This window comes from Nicotiana sylvestris, chromosome 10 (assembly GCF_000393655.2).
Source record: "Nicotiana sylvestris chromosome 10, ASM39365v2, whole genome shotgun sequence".
Taxonomy (NCBI): Eukaryota; Viridiplantae; Streptophyta; class Magnoliopsida; order Solanales; family Solanaceae; genus Nicotiana; species Nicotiana sylvestris.
The window spans coordinates 11474116-11497696 of record NC_091066.1 but is presented as its reverse complement, the minus strand read 5'-3'; the positions used below and the strand labels follow the sequence as shown (position 1 = coordinate 11497696).

The following is a 23581-nucleotide window of genomic DNA, read 5'->3' as shown; positions in this document are numbered from 1 at the left end:
ACTCAGCCAATTTTTACTGGCCTATTGATTAAATATTTAAGATAAAGAGAAACAAGTAAATTCAGACATCTAGAATTTTGAATTTTGATGTCAAACATTATTTTTTCAAAAAGGAAGCTAACAAAACTTTTAAAAGGTTTAAACGGATAGAAGTTAGCTGTATAGTACTACTACTCCTCAATGATGACAACAATAATGTAACGTTGAAAAATGCACGTGGTGTCTCCTGAAGCTACAATCAGTTTTCTATTGTGACTAATGAAACACTCAAAGCCACCATACGACATCGTAAAAGCCTACAGAAAAACAATAAAAATCTGTACACAAATGGGATTATACTGTGTTGTTGTTGTACACAACACTTTCAAGTCCTATGTCTACTTCAAAACATTTATTATTAGGGGTACCTAAATCAAGAAACAACAGTTTCCACTATATTACAAGGTCTAAAATTTTATGGGATATTTTTTTCTGATTGGTTTGCTAATGGGTTTTCGTGAAGGAATCAATTGGTGATCTTTAAGGGGAGAATGTTCAATTTTTGTGCAAGTTTATCAGAAAAAACTGGACCCTTTACTTTGTTTAGTAGTAAAGTTGGAATTTTTACTAGAATTTTGGGGTAACAAAATTGATGGGATATTTTTTCTGGTTGGTTTGCTATTGAATTTTCATGAAGGAATCAATTGGTGATCTCTAAGGGGAGAAAGTTCAATGTTTTTGTAAGTTAATCAGTAAAAAGGTGGACCCTTTACTTTGTTTAGTAGTAAAGTTTGAATTTTTACTTGTACTTTTGTGGTAAAAAATTTGATGAGATATTTTTTCCGGTTGGTTTGGCTTAGGTTTTCTTGAAGGAGTCAATTGATGATCTCTAAGTGGAGAAAGTTCCAATTTTTTTGTTAGTTTATCATAAAAAATAATGGACCCTTTTCTTTGTTAGGTAGTAAAGTTTGCATTTTTTCTAGTATTTTGGGGGTGAAAAAATGGCTTGTGAGGGTAGCTATATGTGGAGTTTGAGTGGTATTGTAGCAGCTTTTGTTGATCTAGCTATAGCATATTTCTTGCTTTGTGCAGCAACAGTAGCTTATTTAGCATCAAAGTTTCTTGGTTTTTTTGGTTTAAGATTGCCATGTCCTTGTGATGGTCTTTTTGGTAATGGGAATTTATGTTTTCATAGACTTTTGATTGATTTCCCAGCTGAGAAAGTGTCTAATGTTCAACTTTCTGTAAAAGCAAATTTCCCTTTTAAGGATACCATGTGGGGAAAGGACCAAACTTTGAATTGGAGATTAATTGGTGAAAGGGAGAATAGTCCTAATAGGTTTCTTGAAGTGGGTGATGAGGCTTCATGTAGTTCAGTATCAGATGCAAGAAAGTCACAAAATAATATTGCTAGGATTGAGTTAAGTCCAAGGAATGAATTTGGGGCAGTGAATTCATCAGGTGTGAGTGGAGGAAGGCTTGGGATAAAGGGGAAAGGAGTGATGAATCTGAAACAAAGAGGAGGGATTCGTCGAAGAAGGCGTAAAGCAGCTGTTGATTATGGGAGATCTTCATCAGTTTCATCATATGATCCTCCATGTGACGAGTTTCTGCTTGATCCTCCATCTCCTCGTAGTATTAATAAAGAAGGTAAATGATTGATTGAAGATGACACATTGCCTTTTTGATATTAGAGAAGCTAATGCTCTCTTTTCTATGTTTGATGTTTAGTTGTCCTTGAAGTTGTTTATTTTGTGAAGTACTTTTTTCAGCTTATTATTGCATCCTTAGCTGCCCTCGGCTAGCTTGAGATTGAGGTTTAGTAGTCAGAGGCAGCGCTAGAAGCCCAAATCCGGAATCGGCCGAGCCAAGTAACTTTTGCTTAATCAGAAATATTCTGTTAAAAAAAATATTAAATATGTACAGATTAAATTTAAAAGTCAGTTATTAGCACTTGAAATCATCGTTTCAATCCTCGCGATGCCTCTGGTACTAGTAGTTGTTGTTATGGCTGCATTCTAATGTTCCTGACTATTGCTAGGAGTCCTTTGTTCCGCTGATAAAGGGAAGAAGTCTAGAGACATATTGGTTTTGACTTAGAACATGTCTCTCCCTTTTTATTTCCAAAACAAAATGTTGAAAGATGCTGTATAGTTACGTAACTTAAACAAGCCCTTTTCGGGTGTAAATGGTGTCAAGAAATAGTTATTTTACTATCAATCAAATGCTTTCAAGCGAGTTTTTTGGTATAATTCGTTTATGGATAAAACAAAAGGAAGAAATTTTTGATAACATTCAATACGTTTGAGCAGAATCAGCTACTACTTTTCAGTCAACTAACCATGGAAAAAAGAGGATACAACAAGCAGCAGCAACCTAAGCTTCAATCCAGACTAGTTGGGGCATAAAAGAAGATACCTCAAATTAAATATTTTCAAAATTTTAATTTCCACAGTTTGTAGCCTCCCTTATTTTACTAACATTAAAGCCTGGGTTTTCTAATATGTATGAATCTAAATGCTTCTCTTTATGGTGAATACAGATGGTTGCCACCCTCCACTTGTTATGAGATTGGGCGAGAGAGACGGCTTTGAATTGAATGGATTTCCTGATGAAGTTGAGCACATTGGAAAGAACTTTGCATCCGTTGATGAGCCGAGACATAATGGCGAACTGGATTCTAGCTTCGATGAGAAAAAGAGACTAAGACTTTTGGAACGAGCCTTAGAACACGAACAAGAAGCTCGAGCTGCTCTCTGCCTTGAGCTTGAGAAGGAAAGAAATGCTGCGGCATCTGCCGCAGATGAGGCTATGGCTATGATCTTACGTCTACAAGAGGAGAAGGCGTCTATTGAAATGGATGCTCGGCAATACCAGAGATTAATTGAAGAGAAATCTGCTTATGAAGCAGAGGAGATGAACATTCTAACGGAGATCCTGGTGCGGACAGAGAGGGAGAAACACTTTTTAGAGAAGGAACTTGAAGTGTATAGGCAGATGTCTGATCTTGGAAATGAAGAATCAACAGTTGATAGTGGAATTATAGCGGATGCTCTAAGACGTCCTGATGCTTCATCTTCTCCTAATGAGGATCCAATTCTTATGCTTCATCAGATTAGTGCATCTTTTGAGGCAGAAAACAGGAATTCCGAGGAGGTAATTTCTCTTGATAATAAAAACTATACTGCTTTGGGGGGAAAGGCACCAATACAAAAACAGAATAAAGATGCCAGCTCCCAAAAGCAAGTTGGCCTAAGAGAGCATTCTTATAGCAGCCAAGAATTTCAGGAGAAAGAGATGGTGTTTATGGTTAACAACTCTGATGTAAACGAGAAGCTTCCTGATCATGCCATTTCGCTTGGAGGGGAAGTGATAAAAGAAAATCCAGATACAGAAACCTGTGAAAGAGCTTGTATTAATGTTTCTGGAAAAGACAAGTGTTTGAAGTATCATGAGACGGATGGATATCAGGGATTAAAATGTCCATGTAATTTGACCTTGGATAAAGAACCTCATGTTTATGATGTTCATGTCATTGTTGATGGATCTAACTTTTGCAACGAAGTCAATAGTGGTGAATCTACGAATAGTGCATTAGAATTTTCTGGAAAAGCTAGTGTCCCTACTGAAGCTTCTCCTGTACAGAGGATTAATGTAATTAGAGATCGTCCAAGTACTAGCACATTGTATACTCAAGTGGATCTTAAAAGCAGTGCAGACACGTCTTGTGGGCTTCCACCAGTGGGGCCACGTGGTAAACCTTTACTATGTGATTTGCGGCGAAATCCCATGTCCTCAGTAGACAATGAAAGACTGAAAATTGAAACTGAAGTGGGATGGCTTCGTGAGAGGTTAAAGATTGTGCAAGAGGGAAGAGAGAAACTTGACTTGACTGCAGAGCATAGAGAAAGAGAAAAGATGCAGTTAAAGCTTCTGGAGGATATAGTATGCCAACTTCAAGAGATTCGGCAGCTTAATGAACCTGAGAAAGCTGTACGACAGGCTTCCTTGCCCGTGCCGTCCTCTAAGGTATGGGACTAGAATGTTCAAATCTATTGTTGTTGTGATTATTAATAAGTTTATACATATTTCTTTTAATTAATATTGTCTTGTATTGTCGCGGAATTGTTATGTCTAAATTAATTATGTGATTATTAATAAGTTTATACATCTTGTGATTGTTTATCTGTGGCCTCTGCTTGACACCTTCTTGGGCCTGGCTTTGTGGTTATTTTGTGTTGACCTCTTGATTGTCCACCTATGGTCACTCCAAATTGCTTTTCTGCGTCCATTTCTTCCATATATTCTAAAAATTGACCTTGTTTGTTGTTGGTGTCTTGATGACGCGAGATAAGTACTCATTTAGTGCTGTCATCCTACAATTTAGCGCCTACAAAAGAAAAAAAGAAAGAAAGTTGATATGTTCGTCTTTGTGGAATTTGAATGGTACTTCCAAAAGTTTGGTGCTCAGGACAAATTGCTTGTTTTTTCTTTAGTTTACGTAGTACCTTGAGAGTTGTTTTTTGACCTTATCTATGCTGTTCTTTTTCAAATTTTAAGCGTAATCACCATGTTGTTCTTGCATCATCTGTTCCTTGAGCAAAGAAGTAATGGTATGAAAGTTGTGTTTCAGGGCATGTCAAAGAAAAGGCGTTCTCGAAGTGTTTCTGTAGGAATGCAACAAAGCTCTTGAGGTATGGTAAATATACATGACGATTACTATAATTTTTCCCCTTGTGACATCACAAAACTTTGAACTGTGAATTTACCGATAAACAAAATACAGGGGTTCAAATAGTTCTGAGCTTGGAGTTCCTAATACTGAGCCTCGAATCTTCCATCACAGTTGCTCCTATCCGAGGAAGACAATCCAATTAATACCCCATATTGTTTTCTGAAGAGATGTTGTGCAGTTATTTGAGAACAAGTTTTGCTGGGCAAACGGCCTCTCTAAAGCATTGCAGCTGACGGTATTAATGTGCAACCGCTGAGGACAAACTGGGATTGATCCTCTATTGGATAATATGAAAGATTATGAGTAAGAAGGCACAGCAATTGTTATCTTTTCACGGCTGGTAACAACTTATCACTTTGCTATTTAGTGACCTCTATCCAGTGTTCAGATTTAAGGTCCCTGTTAAACCTCTGCTGTTTCCCATCTTTTGTGGATCATTAGATAGTAAAGCACTGGATATTAGCTACTTGTACAAAAAGTTTTATGTTTTCTTTCTAATAATATATTAGTGGTCATGTTGAATAAGTAGTTTACTTCATCCTTCTCAAAAAAACTTTACCTCATTCGTCTCCAAAACACAGCCATATCACAAATGGCCCAAGTTACTGCTTGAGTAGGAAAAATGAATCCTCTATATATTTATATATACATATATGTTAGATATGTACATAATGTAGTCTTGTCCCACGTTGGAATAGGAGTAGTATGTCCTTGTATAGTATAACTATAAATAAGGACCTCTTGTATTGTATTGAACACACACAATATCAATATATCATATTTTCTCCCGTGCCTTCTCACATGCTATCAGAGCTATCGTGAGAGATTTATCGCTGTGAATAAATTCCAGCAATTCCGGGAAGTGAAATCAGTCACCAGAACCCTTTTTTCCGGCGACTTTTAAAAGTTATTTTGCGTCTGCTTTGTCTCGGTTAGTGTTGTGCAAAATCCAATACTACCACAAGAGTAGTCATTGTCCGGTGATCAAACCCCAGTGAAAATTAAAGGCGGTAGTGTAGCGGTCGGAAGAAAATTTTCTGGCGAAGTTCTGACGTCGCGTGGGCCACCTTGCGGCCATTTTTTGGCGACGATTCTTCAGGACAGATTGTTCCCCTTACAATTCCGAGCCTACCCATCCAGGTTACACCAAATTCCGACCACTTTTATATTTTTCCGGCGTAACCAGTGTTTCAGAAGTGGACTTCCGGACATTTTTTGAAAAGGTTTCTTCAGAACAGTTGGGTCGTCTGGTAATTCCGATCCTACCCCTACTGTTTTTATTTCATTCCGACCACTTTGAATTTTTTCCTGCTGCTACAGTAATATTCCGAGAGCTACAGTATTTCTGGAGTGAACAGTGTTTTCCGTTGCAGAACAGTGTTCTGTTTTCCTGCTGTAAACAGTGTTTTCTCAGCGATTTCTTCAGTTTTCCCAAAAGAGTTACTAATTTTCAGTATTTAACCCTACTACTATTAATTGTAGCGACATGGGAACCGATACTTTGAATAGTCGGATGGTTTCTTTAGTGGATTATTTTGAGTTTCTTCAGTACAAAGCAGGTAAGCAAACATCTTTTGAGATAGCTTCCGTTGTTCAAACAGGTAATATCGTGACTGTGTCTCTCAATCTTCATCCTCTGAGTCTTGGATCATTGATTCAGGTGCATCGGATCATATTTCTGGTAACAAATCTCTTTTCACTACTATTTCGTATTCTCAATCTCTTCCAAGAGTCACAATGGCCAATGGGTCTCAAACCATGGCAACTGCAATAGGTCAAGCAAGCCCAATTCCTTCCTTACCTTTAGATTAAGTTCTTTATGTCCCTAATAGTCCTTTTAATCTCATAGCTATTAGTCGCGTAGCCAAATCACTTAAATGTGCCGTTTTATTTCTTGATGACTATGTTTTTGTACAGGAACGCAATACAGTGCAGATCATTGGTACCGGGCATGAATCAAATGGACTTTATTACCTTGTCCTTGCTAAATCACATGGACTCACATCTTGTCTTCCTTCAGCAACTTGTCCTATTATTTATTACATAAACGATTGGGACATCCTAGTTTGTCAAAGCTTCAGAAAATGGTACCTGGTTTATCTCATTTGTCAGCTCTAGAGTGTGAGTCTTGCCAACTCGGTAAGCATACTCGCTCTCATTTTCCTTGACGTATTGATAATCGAGCAGAGTCACTTTTTACTTTAGTCCATTCAGATGTTTGGGGTCCTAGTCGGGTCAGTTCTACCTTAGGATTCCGCTACTTTGTTAGTTTCATTGATGACTATTCTAGGTGCACCTGAATATTTTTGATAAAAAATCGATCTGAGTTGTTTTCTATTTTCCAGACCTTTCACGCTGAAATTCAAAATCAATTTGGGGTTTCTATTCGCACATTTCGTAGTGATAATGCCCGAGATTATTTGTCTTTCCCATTTCAGCAGTTTATGAAATCTCATTGGATTATTCATCAAACATCTTTTCCGTACACATCTCAACAAAATGGGGTAGCTGAAAGAAAGAATAGACATCTTATTGAAACTGCTCGTACCCTACTCATACAATCTCATGCTCCGTTGCGTTTTTTGGGGGAATGCAGTTCTTACATCTTGCTTTCTTATTAAGCGTATGCATCTTCATCTATCCAGACCAAGTTCCATTCTTTGTTATGTTTCCCCACTTACCTTTGTTCTCTCTTCCACCCCGTGTCTTTGGAAGCACTTGTTTTGTCCATAACCTTACTCCAGGAACAGATAAGTTAGCTCCCCGTGCTCTTAAGTGCGTATTTCTTGGTTTCTTGAGAACGCAAAATGGGTATCGATGTTATTCTCCTGACCTCCAGCGGTACCTTATGTCCGCTGCTGTTACCTTCTTTGAAACCCAATCATACTTCACAGGTCCAGGTAATCACTTAGATATTTCTGAGGTACTACTAGTCTCTTCTTTTGGAGATTCAGTCACTATCTCCCATCCATCTTCCTCTACATCTCCAGCTCCACCACCTATAGCTCCCGTTCCACCATCTATAGCTCCAGTTCCACCACCTATAGGTCCAATTCCTCCACATAATCCAGTTCAACCTTCTGTAGCTCCGCCACTCTTGACTTATCATCGCCGTCCACATCCAGCATCATGCCCAGGTGATTCACATCCTGTATCAGATTCTGCACCTACTGCGGACTTGTCTCCTCTTAGTCAACCAATTGCACTTCGTAAAGGTGTACGGTTTACACTTAATCCTAATCTCCACTATGTTGGTCTAAGTTATCATGTCTGTCGTCACCTCATTATGCTTTTATATCTTCTTTGTCCATTGTTTCTATTCCTAAGTCTACAGGTGAGGCACTATCTCATCCTGGATGGCGACAGACTATGATTGACGAGATGTCTGCTTTACATGCGAGTGACACTTGGGAGCTTGTTCCTCTTCCTGCAGGTATGTCTACTGTTGGTTGTCGTTGGGTTTATGCAGTCAAAGTCGGCCCGGATGGCCAGGTTGATCGGCTTTAGGCTCGTCTTGTTGCAAAAGGATATACTTAGATTTCTGGGCTTGATTATAGTGATACTTTCTCTCCCGTGGCTAAAGTAGCATCTGTTTGTCTTTTTTTGTCCATGGCTGCTGTACGTCATTGGCCTCTTTATCAGTTAGACATTAAGAATGCTTTTCTCCACGGTGATCTTGACGAGGAAGTTTATATGGAGCAACCACCTGGTTTTGTTGCTCAAGGGGAGTTTAGTGGTTGTGTATGCAGATTGCGCAGGTCATTATATGGTTTGAAACAGTCCCCTCGAGCTTGGTTTGGTAAGTTCAACATAATTATTTAGGAGTTCGGCATGACTCGTAGTGAGGCTGTTCACTCTGTGTTTTATCAGCATTCTGCTCTGAATCTGTGTATTTATCTGGTGGTTTATGTTGATGATATTGTTATTGCTGGCAACGATCAGGATGATATTACTAATCTGAAGCAACATCTCTTTCAGCACTTCCAAACTAAGGATCTGGGCAGACTGAATTTTTTTTTAGGTATTGAGGTCGCTCAGTCTAGCTCAGGTATTGTTATTTCACAGCGGAAGTATGCCTTAGACATTCTTGAGGAGACTGGAATGATGGGTTGCTGACCTATTGACTCCCCTATGGATCCGTATGCTAAGCTTCTGCCCGGACAGGGGGAGCCTTTTAGAGACTCTGCGATATAGGAGGTTGGTTGGAAAATTGAATTACCTCACAGTGACTAGACCTGACATTTCTTTTCCGGTGAGTGTTGTAAGTCAGTTTATGGATTCTCCCTGTGATAGTCATTGGGATGCAGTTGTTCGTATTCTTCGGTATATAAAGTCAGTTCGAGGCAAAGGATTACTATTCGAGAATCGAGGCCACGAGCAGATTGTTGGGCGCACAAATGGTGATTGGGCATGATCACTTTCTGATAGACGATCTACATCTGGATATTGTGTTCTAGTAGGAGGTAATTTGATCTCGTAGAAGAGCAAGAAACAAAATGTAGTTGCTCGATCTAGCACCGAAGCGGAATATCGGGCCATGGCTATGGCAATGTGTGAGTTAGTTTGGGTCAAGCAGTTTCTCAAGGAGTTAAAGTTCGGAGAAATCAGCAGGATGGAACTAGTGTGTGATAACCAAGCTGCTCTTCATATTGCGTCAAATCCTGTGTTCCATGAGAGGACTAAACACATTGAGATTGACTGTCACTTTGTCAGAGAAAAAATACTTTCAGGAGATATTGTTATAAAGCTTGTAAAGTCGAATGATCAACTAGCAGATATTTTCACTAAGTCTCTTACTGGTTCTCGTATTAGTTACATGTGTAACAAGCTCGATACATATGATGTGTATGCACCGGCTTGAGGGGGAGTGTTAGATATGTACATAATGTAGTCTTGCCCACATTGGAATATGAGTGGTATGTCCTTGTATAGTATAGCTATAAATAAGAACCTCTTGTATTGTATGAGAATGTTAGATATGTACATAATGTAGTCTTGCCCACATTGGAATATGAGTAGTATGTCCTTGTATAGTATAGCTATAAATAAGAACCTCTTGTATTGTATTGAACACACACAATATCAATATATCATATTTTCTCCCGTGCCTTCTCACAATATATATGATGTGTGTGTTCTATTGTTCCATATGCCTTATTCATCGTCTATACCACAGGTTCAACTATCTGTTAGCAGTGGTTAACATTATGAGACAGAGTCCACAATTTAAAAGAATCTGCTTAAAGAGTAATATACTTTTGAGGAACCACACCAGCTTGGCAGATTAGTCACTGTTAGCATGTTCCGCTTCTATTTTTGCATAGGCTAGTTGTTGCAAAATTCCTTTTGCTATTTTAAACTCCTGTGTCTTTATTAGGGTCTGCTGAATATCTTGTCCTCTCCTTTTTCTTAGTGACTCTAGAATTTGCTTGGGTTCTAAAGTTTACTGAAGAAGAACATTGATTTCTTATCCATATTTGGTTAAAAGTTTGAGCGAGGTAGCCTAAGAGCAATCTTTTAATTTGGATTTACTCATAAGTGAATGAAAATTGAACCTTGAAAAGCTGAGCTTTTTCTTCTTCCGAATAAGGATTACAAACAGGAACATACATTTTTTGTGCTCTCTAGACATGGTGAGTTTCCAAAGATTCCCTCAAGTTCATATGAATCAAGGGATCAAAAAACATTTTTAACTAGCTTTAGTACAGAAACAACGTATATGAAACCATGCATCTCTTAAGAGAGTACAAGTTTATTCAGGAAATACAGAAAAATGATATCTCCACCTCGCCTCCTCTCAGCGAAGGGAGACCTTTCCTGGAGTTCCACATTTTTTGAAACACAACAACCCAGTCTTATTTGGAAAACTAAAGTAGGAAACCATGCAACGCACACCTCTTGTCATAATCTCTACCTGTTTCAATCATCCTTCTCTTTACCTTCTTTCTTCTGATCTGAACTACTTGCGCCTGAGGACTCGGTATAAAACACCTTGTAGCTACGAAGTGGTAGCTGTTGGACGTATGACCTTATGAGATCAACATAGAGAGGGAATTGATTAAATGCAAAAAACACCACAGGTATGCATGTCACCCCGTATATTGGAAATGCTGCTTTCCTTAATTTATCCTGGAGGACAAAGAAATGCGCAGCGCAGAATGAGACCAAGATAGCAGTTATTGATGCAAAAAGCGAAGTTAATCCTAGGAGCAACTTTCTTGGCAAGTCTTTCTCGAAATCACTGTGTTGGCATCGAGATGTGAGGATAGCTAGAAAAAACACCAGGGCCGTGACAGAGAAGCAAAGAGAAACAAGTGATGAGATAGAAAATACTGAAAAAGCAGGTTGACTTTCAAGGTATGGACGGCCATAATCATCGGCTCCGCCTGGGACTGCAGAAGCTGTAGCAAATGCAACTGTAGCAATCAGTGCCGCAACGACAGAGAACGAATTTGAGGTTGTGACAAGCCACTCAGTGCCTTCTTTGAGTAACATTGCATGCGTCTCTCTGAAGATCTCTCTTGGTGTCTGACCTTTTTTATTATAACGGACATATGATTGCTTTGGCAAAGTGTGCTTCACATACTGCATTATGATGGGTAAAATTCTTTTAAGTTATCTAAGTTTAATCCTTACTGATATAAAGAAGGATGGTTGTTAGAGATCTCTTACCTTGTACCACTTCCTTTCGCCTTGCAACTGTAACGCAGTACCAGGGATGCGCCACAAGTCGTGCTTCTGAAACGATGCAGCTAAGTGTACTGCATTGTTTTCTTGTTTGTCCACATGATAAAACACACACTCTGGATACTTTTGTCCTATTAACCAGTTATAGACGGCTGTTTGCCTATGCTCTACAGCCAAAAGCAAGATATTCTTCTCATCAGAATCCGTATCTTGAATGGCTATTGGGAACTTTTTAAGGATCTCCGTCACCATCTCTACGATACCCATCTTTGATGCCACTAATAGGGGTGTCGCCTTGGTCTTCGACACCTCTGTATTTAGAACTATAGTTACTCTAGTTACTTTTAGGGAACATATAGCTTCAAAGAAAATTGATCGTAACTTGGAATATTAGAACAAAATTTACAGCATTTTGACGTGATAGATTTTGAGTTTTTTAAAATTGCAGAATCTTGATGAGACAGAACAAAAGTTTTCAGTGCCACACAGGTATGACCAGACAGAGACAAGAGATTCTTTACCAGATTTGATATCATCTTTCTTTTTGTTATCTGTGCTTGAGGTTGCTGGTTGCTTGATCTGTGCAATGTTACTAGGTTCTTTTGCTTTTTCTAAATTAATATCTGTTGGAGGGGGTGCTGGAGGAGGTTTTCCAATTTGTTTATAGAGGCCTTGATCATAGAGGTCCTTATCTTCAGGCTTCTCCCCGGTATTTTCATAGAATTTGTAACTTTTTTCTTTCCCAATCATCAACTTCATAATTTTAACTGCCCATTGGTGGTGCTTCTTCTTTTCCTCTAATTTCTTTGTCCTTTGGAGTCCTGTGCAACAAGATTTGAGACCTTATGACATGATGTGGAAAGAAAAGAACATAAAAGAAAAGGCAAACTTGTTAAAGTTTCATAAAAAAAATAATTAAAATGTGATAAAGAATGGGATTGCTGAAGAATCATTTTCAAGGGTCTAGGTCTTGCACCCAAGTTTAGTGGTCAATGAAGTGGTTTAAGAATCATGAGGTCTCAGGTGCAAAAAATAATAAGTGATTTCTTTCCATCTGTCCAAGTCTTGGTAGATAGAATTACCTGGTATTTGTTGCTGGTGGGGGTAGCAGGTATCCCGTGGAATTAGTCGAGGTGCGCGTAAGTTGGCCCGGACACCACGGTTATTAGAGAGGGGGGGTGGGGTTCTAGGGCTTTGAATTTGTCAAACCAGTTTCTTTCTTACTTTCTCATAGAAGTTTATGTTCTAATCTGCAACTGTAATCTGCACTCAATAGTTAAGAAATGTATGCATGATTGAAGAGAAATGTTTTAAGAAAATCTTACCAATACCCATTATAATTAGCAAAATCTTCATTAGTAATTTGACGAAATTGATAAAGGTGGTGTAGTTGGCTGGAAATAAGTTGCCATTCCTCTTCCCTTGAGCTGAAATTCCAGAGATTAGTTATTAGCACAAATATGTCGGAGAATTTCTTGATTTTTTTTTTATCATTGCTCTTCACCTAGAAAATGTTCACATAAATTGGAAATAAGTTAGCTCAATGCTTTGATTTCAATAAAGAATACTCTAAAACAGAATAAGCAACGAAAAGCCTTTCCCAAAAGAAAAGTTGAAGGGAATATGTTTTGAAAAATGGCATGTAAAGAATTATTGGTGTAACCATATGAAGAGGCTCAAGAAGTAACACACACATACATACACTCTTCCTGTTTTAATTAGTGTGCTACTAATCTACTAATCCATTTAATAATAGATTTTTTATTCGTCCAGTAGATGTTCATTTTAATTCTTGGTGGATTTACTCCGGCTCCTCAATTTGTTTGACAAACACCTGCTTAAGTCAACATAACCTGAAAGGTTATCACATACCTCGAGACTTCTTGTCTTGATTCACATTGGTTACTCCAGTAGTTGCTGGAATAGAAAAGAGAATCAGTCTTTGAATGTGTAAAATTCTTAGTTACAAAGTGTCAACAACGCACTCCTAATGAGATGCTCAAATCATTTGGTTAGTTCATTTTCCAAAAGAGATTGGTCTACTTCTTAATTTTGATATAATGAGTTGATAAACTGGTAGGTTCCTGCATAATCACATGCTCCTTTTCTTCTTGGTTATTTGTGTGCATATTTTGATGGATTATATTTAATCATCATAGTTGGAGGTAACATTTAGTTTCAACTGCAGTATATACATGTGTATGCATTCACCTGGGGTTGGGGGATTCTCGGGATCATCTTGATTGCCTTGGTGTGAAAAAAAAGAAAAGAAAAATAAGTTGGTGTAACCAGAATAAGCAACGTAAAACCTTTCCATAAAGAAAAGTTGAAGGCAATTTGTTTTGAAAAATGGCATGTAAAGAATTATTGGTGTAACCATATGAAGAGGCTCAGGAAGTAACACACACATACATACATACACTCTTCTTGTTTTAATTAGTGTGCTACTTACACACGCTCTTTTTGTTTTAATTAGTGTGCTACTTACACGTTCTTCTTGTTTTAATTAGTGTGCTACAAATCCATTTAATAATAGACTTTTCTAATTTGTCCAATAGATGTTCATTCTAATTCTTGATGGATTTACTCCGGCTCCTCAATTTGTTTGACAAACACGGCCCAAGGCTTCCAAAATAGGGAAGACACAGAGAAATGAACATAACCTCTATTAGGACTTGCTTTAAAGTTGAATATGTCTGATCTCTTGAGTTACTTTAGAAAATAAATAAAAATTATTTTCATAAATATATTTATATCTGTCTGCCAAATGTCTAGTCTCAATTTCAAAACTTGTCAAATGTGGTCTGATGGAACTTTAAGTGATGGCTTAAGTGTGATTATGATCAAACCTTTAAGGGTGTGTACCTCACTAGTTACGGCACACATCGGTGCTCGTAAAGAGCAGCTATTAATAAAGCTTTAAGTTTTCTCATGACATAGTATAATTTACCATATCATGCTTTTGAAAATGCCACATTATATCTTTTGGATACTTGGTGTGTATATGTTTAGAGGAATTACATCTAATCATTGTAGTTGGAGGTAACATTTATTTTCGACCGTGCTACATGTACAAGTGTTTGTATTTACCTTGAATTGGAGGATTCTTGGGATCATTTTGATGGCCTTGGTGTGGAAAAATACGTTAATATTAATAAGAGTTATCCTCGTGATAAAAATCATATACCATAGATCTCTTGCCTCTTAAGTAACCAGTTTAAGTCGACATAACCTGAAAGGTTTATACGTAATCACATACCTGGAGACTTCTTGTCTTGATTCACATTGGTTACTCCAGTAGTTGCTAGAATAGAAAAGAGAATCAGTCTTTGAATGTGTAAATCTTAGTACAAAGTGTCAGCAACGCACTCCTGATGAGATGCTCAAATCATTTGGTTAGTTTATTTTCCAAAAGAGATTGGTCTACTTCTTAATTTTGATATAATGAGTTAATAAACTGGGAGATTCCTGCGTAATCCGATGCACCTTTTCTTCTTGATTAGTTGTGTACATATTTTGATGATTTATATTTAGTTATCATAGTTGGAGGTAACATTTAGTTTCAACTGCAGTGTATACATGCGTATGCATTCACCTGGGATTGGGGGATTCTTGGAATCATCTTGATTGCCTTAGCGTGAAGAAAAAAGAAAAATAAGTTAGTACTAGCAAGAGTTCTCCTCATGAAAAAATATTATATATCATAGTTTCTGGCCGCTTAAGTAACCTGGTTAAGTCCATATAACCCGAAAAGTTTATTGCATATTCACATACCTGGAGACTTCTTGTCTCGATTCACATTAGTTACTCCAGTAGATCCTGGGATAGAAAAGAGAATCAGTGTTTGTGAATGTGTAAAATTCTTAGGTACAAAGTGTCAACAACGTACTCCTGATGAGATGCTCAAAAGAGATTGATCTACTTCTTAATTTTGATATAATGAGTTAATAAACTGGAAGGTTCCTGCTTAATCAGATGCACCTTTTCTTCTTTATTATTTGTGTACATATTTTGATGATTTATATTTAGTTATCATAGAAGGGGAGCCTTGGCGTAACTAGTAAAGTTGCTGCCATGTGACCAGGAGGTCACGGGTTCGAGCCGTGGAAACAACCTCTTGCAGAAATGTAGGGTAAGGCTGTGTACAATAGACCCTTGTGGTCCGGCCCTTCCCTAGACCCAATGCATAGCGGTAGCTTAGTGCATCGGGCTGCCCTTTATATTTTGTTATCATAGTTGGAGGTACCATTTAGTTTCAAGTTTCGACTGCAGTGTATACATGCGTATGCATTCACCTGGAATTGGGGGATTCTCAGGATCATCTTGATTGCCTTGGTGCGAAGAAAAAAGAAAAATAAGTTTAGTACTAGTAAGAGTTTTCCTCATGAAAAAATATTATATATCGTAGTTTCGGCCTTATGGCCGCTTAAGTAACCTGGTTTAGTCCATACAACCTGAAAAGTTTATGACATAGTCACATACCTGGAGACTTCTTATCTCGCTTCACATTAGTTTCTTCAGTAAGAGCTGGATAGAAATGAGAATTAGTCTCTGACCATGTAAAATTCTTAGGTACAGAATGCCAGCAGGACTCTCCTGAGGCGCTCGAACCATTTGGTTAGTTCATTTTCAAAAAGAGATTGGTCAATTATTTAGCTCAACATGAATGAGTTAAGAAACTGGAATGTTTCTATGTAATCACATACCTTTAGACTTGTTTGCTTGCTTCCCGCTACATATTTCCTTAATGTAATCTAGATAGAGAAGAGAATCAGTCTTGGTAATGTAAAATTATTAGGTAGAGTAGAAAGTGCCAACAACAGTCTCTCAAGCACTTCTTTAGTGCATTTTCAAAAGGAGGTTGGTTTAGTGCTTTCCGTAAACCCCAAAAGCAAGTGAACCATTCTCGTTTTGATTTGAGTGTTTGGCATTTCCTCCCTAACAATTTTTGTACAAGTATAATGTACGATAGAGATTAAATAAGACATCGATCATGTGCGGTAAATCTACCCACCAAGAAAATTTGCGGTCCCATTCCAAAGTAGTTCCAAGAACTCCACCAGTGTTTGGTAGTTATCTGGGAGCTTCCAGTTATCTGGGAGTCTACGATATGTGTCTTCTATGCCTTCAGTTTTATATTTCTCTATCTTTAGCTCTTCGACAGTTATGCCTGGACAAAAAGAACCCCGATATGTATCGGTGTATTTAAATCCTTGTAAAGGGCTTATCTATGCCACTTATTGACCAAAAAGACTATAGAGACTTACAGTAGTAGATAATGCTATCTATGTACCGAAAATGGCTTCCACTTTTGAATACTTGAGGCATCCTAGATAGGAAGTGTAGGGGAGACATGCCCTCTGAGTTTAAACGGTTGACAAGTAGCCCATAGTGATTTATTATCTGAAAAGCCAACTCTGTTACAAGAAAATTAAGTTGTTAATATCACTATCCCACAAGAAAGAAGACATTGTATACTAACTTATGTAACAAAATGTTTGATAATTAATAAGAAAAGGGGATTTGGCTCTTACTAAAGTACTCGCCAGAGATGGCTGCGTGTAGAATGTTATCCCCATCACCCCTCCTGCAAAGTACAATTGGATCTTTTCTGCTCTTTTCATTTTGGCAACACTCATGTAGGTAGAGAAAAGCATCTAGCCTGCCGCGATAAGCAGCTACGAATAGAGGGGTTTCCCCTTTTGAATTGGTCTCCCAGATGAGTTCAGGTTCTTGTGGGTTTACCAAACACGCAATAATGGGGACACTTCCGAGTTCTGCTGCAAGGTGAAGAGGTGTGTTCCCTTTTTCATTCTTCTGTTTTAAGATACACAATCGATTTTCCTGTGGTATTTTAGCCACCATATCCTTAATACAATCAAGATGAGTTTGCTGTAAAGAGTCATCTCGATGTGGATGGTAAGAAGAGATAGCTAAGTGAAGAACAGTATCCTCAGATTTAGTGAGCTTGGATTCTTGGGCAAACTTGTCGTTGATGTACAGTCGATTAACCTCTGTCCACCTATTCTCCATGCAGGCTTGAAATAGGTGATCTTTAGTTCTTTTTTTCTCCTCTTCTCCCAACTCATCGGAAGGTTGTCCGATTCCTAGTACTGAAGTCTGTGGTTGAATTTCTTGTTTTCCTCTATTGCTCAACCCACCTGAAGGATCCATTCTCACTACTTGTTATAACTGCAGATTATGTTTGATGCCACTTACCAGTCACCAATGGCTTTAATTTATACTGCTAGGAGGGGCATATTCTTGAGAAATATTTGTTCACAAGCCTCTATACTGGTGCATGTGTAATGGCTTTCTAATACCCAAAATATTAAAGAATCTAATGTTTCTACACTCATGGTGGTGTAAAATAACTTTTATTCTATCGTATCACCTAAAGAATAGTTACTAATAGCCTGAGGCGGACTCAGGATTTGAAGGTCGTGGGTGTACTTTTTGATTCAATCAAAATCCGCTTTGTATTTAGGGTGCCCACTATTAATATATCATTATTTTCTAAAAACATATACTACATATAATATTTGCCGAACTTTACGGGTGTTGGTGACTTCTCTACCTATATGAGAAGTTGTCTCCGACAATCGTGATTGTATACTTTCTATTTACTTAATTTTATCTTCAACATTGTTAAGTATTCTATGTTGGTTGAAGATACGAGTTGTTGTCTCCGACAATCTTCGCATCATGATCTACTTGTTGGGGATGAGTTAGGTCCGATGTTCATTTTCTTTACACTTTTGTCATGCAAAACACAAGGGTAGTCTCCTATCTCTTTGAAGCAAGACCTCTAGTCATTTGTTCCCTTCTTGCTGCTATCACCAAGCGTCTCTCTTTCGCTTTTGACTTTATAGTACACTAGAATTGCTACTCCAGTAGAAATTCTTTGTCCTGCTTGAATCATAAGCCTTTCTTGCTTTTTCATCTTATTACAGATCCGGCTATTTTTTTGGAATAATAGCTTGTTACTATATACTGGTTTAACCTCACAATGATCTAATTACTATACTCGTTTGATAAATATTCTCCTTTATGATTATAGTAGTATGAGTCGAGGGTCTACCAGAAACAACTTCTATACCTCACACAAGGTAAGGGTAAGGACTGTGTACAACCCACCCTCTCCAGACCCCACTTGTGGGATCACACTGGCCTATGTTGTTGTTGTTGTTGTTGTTGTCTGTGTGATTACAGTGGTGTAATCTTGCACTGCTGGTGTTCGAGAAGTCACTTCTTCTTCTTCTTCTTGTTTGTAAATCCATAATGTGGCAGGGCCAAAACTGGATGTTGGACATAAAGATATGCATTTTATTTGGTATATTCTTTGCTCAAATATTATGTTATTCTCCTTTTAGTTTCTTTCTCTACATTTTCCTGTACTTTGAAGTATCGTAAATGTCGAGTTTCAACACTTTGGCTGCACTTTTTTTTAACCCTTTTTCTGCGTAAAGGGTTAAGGAGCATCCATTTTATCTGCACTTTAGCTTTTTTTAACCAAGGAGCAAAGGATCCAAATGTGTTTGAATAGAACATTTCCCGGTATTTGGGGAATGGGAAATATTTCTGGAGGAAAAACATGTATTAGAGATTGTTAATAATGTTTAGCAAATTGGATAATGTTTTTATGACACTTATGAGCAGTTTGATAATAATTATTTAAGGTTGATTAATCAGTGATAATCCGGGGTCTATTTGGAAACAACCTCTCTACCCCAGGGTAGGGGTAAGGTCTGCGTACACACTACCCTTCCCAGACCCCATTAAGTGGGATTATACTGGGTTGTAATCGGTGATAATCTGAAGTTAAGAGTTGAGATAATTGCGGAAAAAAATATTTTCCTTCCAAAAAGTCATTTACCATCTTGTGAGAAAAATTTCTTCTGGCAATTAAACAGCAAAATATTAATTTAAAGGCAGCCCGATCCATAAGGCATTCCGCGTTCACGCAGGGCCCGGAGAAAGATCGCATAGTGGCAGCTTTTACGGTTCGAACCCATGTTCTATAAGTCATACGGGAGACAATTTTATTGTTGGTTCAAGGTTTCCTTCAAACAACAAAAAATTACTGTACTTAATTTTTGGAGAAACATTTTAATACATAGTAAAAAAGAGAGATATGGAGCTCAGAACTCTCAATATTCACTTGTTTTTTTTTTTTTTCCTTTAGAATGTCCATGGTTAACATCATTCTAGTATCCTCTTCTTCTTTTTTACAATTCTTGATATGAAGGGAAAGAATAAATGAAGTTGTTGAAAGCAAATGATTAGTAATATTGAAGGACCCGTAGTTAGTGGCGGATGTAGCTCTTCGGTAGTATTTTTTATGCGAGACATAAATATAAAAAGGACAGTCTGGTGCAAAAAACATCTCGGTATTCACGTAGGGTCTGAGAAAGGGCCACACCCCAAGGAATGTGATGTAGGGAACGTACCCTAATGTAAGCATTAGTGATTGTTTGTAATTCTAACCCACCACTTGCGTATGTACAAGAAGCTGTAATTCTAATGCAAAAACAATACTTCTGAATGGTCATGCAAAGACAATACATTGAAAGTTTTTGGTTATTAAAACCAAAAGTTATCGATACGGTTATTTTGCACAAAAAAAAAAGAAGAAGAAGCAGAATACGACACTTTTTAGGATGGTTTTTTAACGTTTGCTCTCAGCTTGTCCCATGGACAGAACTTTAAGGTCAAGATTTAAAGGTATTGATCATGAGCCAAGCGAGGGGTGATGTTTAGCTTAAAGTATATATATTTATATGTATATCGCCTCATGTTTTACTTTTGTTTCGTGGATTTAGGATGTAAAATATGTTGATTTATATTAATTTGAGGTGTTTTTATGTGTAGGAATGATTCGAGAGCAATTGGGGGCGAAATGTGCGAAATAAGAGCCAAAACGGACGAAAACAGGAAAATGGGACATTGTAGCGCCACAGGCAACGCCTAGCCCTACCTGTGGCGCCAAAACCAGTAGCAAAAATTTCACAGCGCCATGGAGGGCGCTTGGCAGGACTCCAGTAGCATCAAACTTGTCCAAATCGCCCGGGACACGGTTATTTCGGCCCTAGACCTATCCAACAAGTATAAAAGCAAGACTAAACTTATTTGTGAAGGGGGAAACGCCACTTTTGAGGGAGAATACACACGAGAAACATTCGGAAGCAAAGAGATCTCAGTTTTCTTCATCGTTTCTTAGTATTTTCAATTATTCAACACTTATGAAATTGTTTGCTATTATCATGAGTGACTAAAAACCCATTGTTCTGGGGTTGTGATTTAGCCATGAATATTGTAGTTTAACATTGACTTAAACTTGATTACGATTCACTAGTATATGGTTATTTCTTCAATTCTGTGATTAATTGCTTAATTGACTGGCTAGCAGTTAAGTTCTATTTACTATCTATGCTATGCTTGGGAAAGCCATGTTTAGACTAAAGAAGAATTGAAGAGAGCATGATCTTAACTCTTGGGGGGGGGGATTTGTGGTTAGGATAGGAATATACCTAATCACCGTGCTTAATCAAATATCGTAATCTTAATGCATTCTTAATAGATTGATTTTATATGACTATAGGCGTTAATCTATTTTGAATAGGCGAGTAGTACTTCGAGAGAAGGCTATGAGAGAAATGATCGATTAATTAGCAACCATGAGTGAATTATATGAGAGGGAGAGTTAACTAGAACACAATAGGATTGGTGAATCGATCACAACCCTGGAATATTTGTCTCTATTGAATACATAACAATCATTTTACTGCTCGATAATTTAGTTATTACTTAGAATTATAGTTTAGTATAATCACATTCTTGAACTCGAATTTAGTTTGACTGAATAACAATATTGGTGAATTAGTGGGTAGTTGATACAAGTCTCTGTGGGTTCGACACTCGACTTATCATTTTATTGCTTGTACGTATACTTGCGTGTGCGTTTGGGAGCAACAAGTTTTTGTCGCCATTACCGTGGACTTAAAAATTAGCTACTTGACTGACTTAAGTTTTTATTAGTTATTTGTTCAAGTTTTAATTTTTAGTTTACCTTGTTTGTGTTAACACGGGCTCTTCTCTTGAATGCGGAGGAGTAGAAGCGCAAACAATCTCCTTCCGCTTTATCCTGAAATTGAACGAACACTTCAAAGAGTGAGGAGTGAAGTCGAAGCTAGAACTAGAATAGAAAGAGAGTTGGACATCGTAGCTCAACCACATCCAATCAAGATGGCATGTAATGAAGAACGTGCGGTGATAGAAGCCGCAAGGCCCAATCTTGCTAATATGACTCAGGCTATTATGAAGCCTGAGATCATATGGCATTTTGAACTCAAACAATACATGGTACATCTGATTCAGTCCACGGGGCAATATGTGGGTATATCTCATGAAAATCCATAGAGGCACATTCAGAATTTCTTAGAAATTACAGACACTTACAATTATCCGAACGTTTTCAAGGACTATGTTAGGCTGACACTTTTCCCCTTTTTACTGTTGGGGGAAGCTAAGGAATGGTTGCAAAAGGAGCCTGCGAACTCAATCCACACTTGGGATGATCTAGTAAGGAAATTCTTAATCAAGTTTTTCCCCACTAAGAAGACAAAGTAGCTGAGGAGTCAGATTCTTGAGTTCCAGTAGCGGGATGGCGGGACACTTCGTCAAGCTTGGGAAAGATAGAAGAAGCTACTCAGAGACTGCCCGCATCATTGTCAGACTGATGAGGTATTGGGTAACACTTTTGTTGATGGGCTAGATGAGGCATCAAAAATGAATCTTGATTTAGCTTGTGGAGGTAGTTGCATGGCGAGGCCGTACAGTGAAATCCAACTCTTGCTAAATAACTTCACTGCTAATGACCATAATTGGCAAAGAGATGGGGACTCACAAAGAGCAATTAAACAGAAAGCAGCTGGGTTGATTGAGCTTGATGACTTCTCAGCCATGAGATTTGATATAGCAAAATTGGCAAATTAGATGAATAAAATGACAATGCAACAAACACAATAGATGCAACATGTACAACAGATGTCTATTTGTTGCGAACTATGTGGTGACAGTCATATGACTGACATGTGCCCCACGAATCCTGAATTTATATACTATGTGGGGAAACAGAGCAGAGGTCCAATGAATCATCATGCACAATATGGGAACACTTACAACCTAAATTGGAAGAATCATCCCAACTTCTCATGGGGTGGAAATCAGCCGAATCAGAATCATTATAGACCCCAAGGAAATTTCAATCAACCTTAGAAGCCACCTCAACAGGTAGAAGAGAGTACAAATGATTTGTTGAAGAAGTTGTTGCTAGGACCGATTTCAGAAATCTTGAGAGGCAAGTGAGACAACTTGCCCGTGCCCAAAATACCAGACCAGTCGGGGCTCTTCCTAGTGATACTGAGCCTAATCCTAAAGCTCAAGTCAATGCGGTTACCTTGAGAAATGGAAGAGTATTAGAAGAAGTTCCAAAGAAAAAGAAGTATACAACTCATCTTGAAGGAGAATTAGTTCCCAATCCAGTTGAGGAGAATGAGAAAGAGAACAAAGGATCAGAGCCAGTAATTGTGAAAAGGCCACCACCTCTGTTTCCGCAAAGACTGCGGAAGCAAAAAGATGATGCTAAGTACAAGAAATTCTTAGATATTTTGAGCGAAGTGCGTGTGAATTTGCCTTTGGTGGAGGTTTCATTCTCACTAGTTATAACTGCAGATTATGTTTGATGCCACTCACTAGTCACCAATGGCTTTAATTTATACTGCTAGGAGGGACATATTTTTGAGAAATTTTTGTTCACAAACCTCTATACTGGTGCAGGTGCAATGGCTTTCTAATACCCAAAGTATTAAAGAATCTAATGTTTCTACACTCATGGTGGTGTAAAATAACTTTTATTCTATCATTTCACCTAAAAAAAAAGTTACTAATAATCAGAGGCGGACACAGGATTTGAAGGTCGTGGATATACTTTTTGATTCAACCAAAATTTGCTTTGTATATAGGGTAAACCACTATTAATATATCACTATTTTCCAAAAATATATACATATATACATGGAATTTTATCCGAACTTTACGGGTGTCGGTGACCCCTCTACCTATTGCATAGGTTCGCCTCTGCTAATAACTGTTCATAATAAGAGAGCTAAATTTAGCTCA

General features: G+C 37.9%; 3 protein-coding genes across 17 annotated transcripts; 2 read left to right on the top strand and 1 right to left on the bottom strand.

Moving 5' to 3' along the window:
• The first annotated feature begins 344 nt into the window (after positions 1-344).
• On the top strand, positions 345-20758 carry LOC104241030 (uncharacterized). Of its 7 annotated transcripts, XR_011402885.1 has the most exons (8): positions 345-1629; positions 2522-4008; positions 4613-4673; positions 4766-5054; positions 6316-6395; positions 6632-8147; positions 8357-8513; positions 8657-9817. XR_011402885.1 is itself a non-coding variant. In XM_009795935.2 (4 exons), exons 1-3 carry the CDS (start codon positions 981-983, stop codon positions 4670-4672), a joined length of 2196 nt encoding a protein of 731 aa, XP_009794237.1. In that variant the 5' UTR covers positions 345-980; the 3' UTR covers position 4673; positions 4766-5247. The 7 variants fall into 7 exon arrangements, 1 of the variants encoding a protein (XP_009794237.1); XR_011402883.1 differs by having other exon boundaries at positions 6632-6853; positions 8148-9817; XR_714610.2 differs by having other exon boundaries at positions 8357-9817.
• Positions 10264-17614, bottom strand: LOC104241032 (uncharacterized). 9 transcript variants are annotated; one of them, XM_070160116.1, is made up of 15 exons: positions 16936-17614; positions 16669-16818; positions 16416-16571; positions 16108-16155; positions 15884-15928; positions 15697-15732; positions 15176-15220; positions 14997-15032; positions 14661-14705; positions 13613-13648; positions 13274-13318; positions 12727-12828; positions 11923-12222; positions 11387-11724; positions 10264-11299 (listed from the first exon to the last, which is right to left on the bottom strand). In XM_070160116.1, the coding sequence occupies exons 1-15, from the start codon at positions 17573-17575 to the stop codon at positions 10634-10636; spliced, it is 2688 nt and encodes an 895-aa protein (XP_070016217.1). In that variant the 5' UTR covers positions 17576-17614; the 3' UTR covers positions 10264-10633. The 9 variants fall into 9 exon arrangements, with proteins under 9 accessions (XP_070016217.1, XP_009794240.1, XP_070016219.1 ...); XM_009795938.2 differs by having other exon boundaries at positions 11387-11712; XM_070160118.1 differs by lacking the exon at positions 13613-13648.
• Positions 20759-22064: 1306 nt separating the features above from the next.
• Positions 22065-23145, top strand: LOC138879003 (uncharacterized). Its single transcript, XM_070158575.1, has 2 exons — positions 22065-22144; positions 22737-23145. The coding sequence occupies exons 1-2, from the start codon at positions 22065-22067 to the stop codon at positions 23143-23145; spliced, it is 489 nt and encodes a 162-aa protein (XP_070014676.1).
• The last annotated feature ends 436 nt before the right edge of the window (positions 23146-23581 follow it).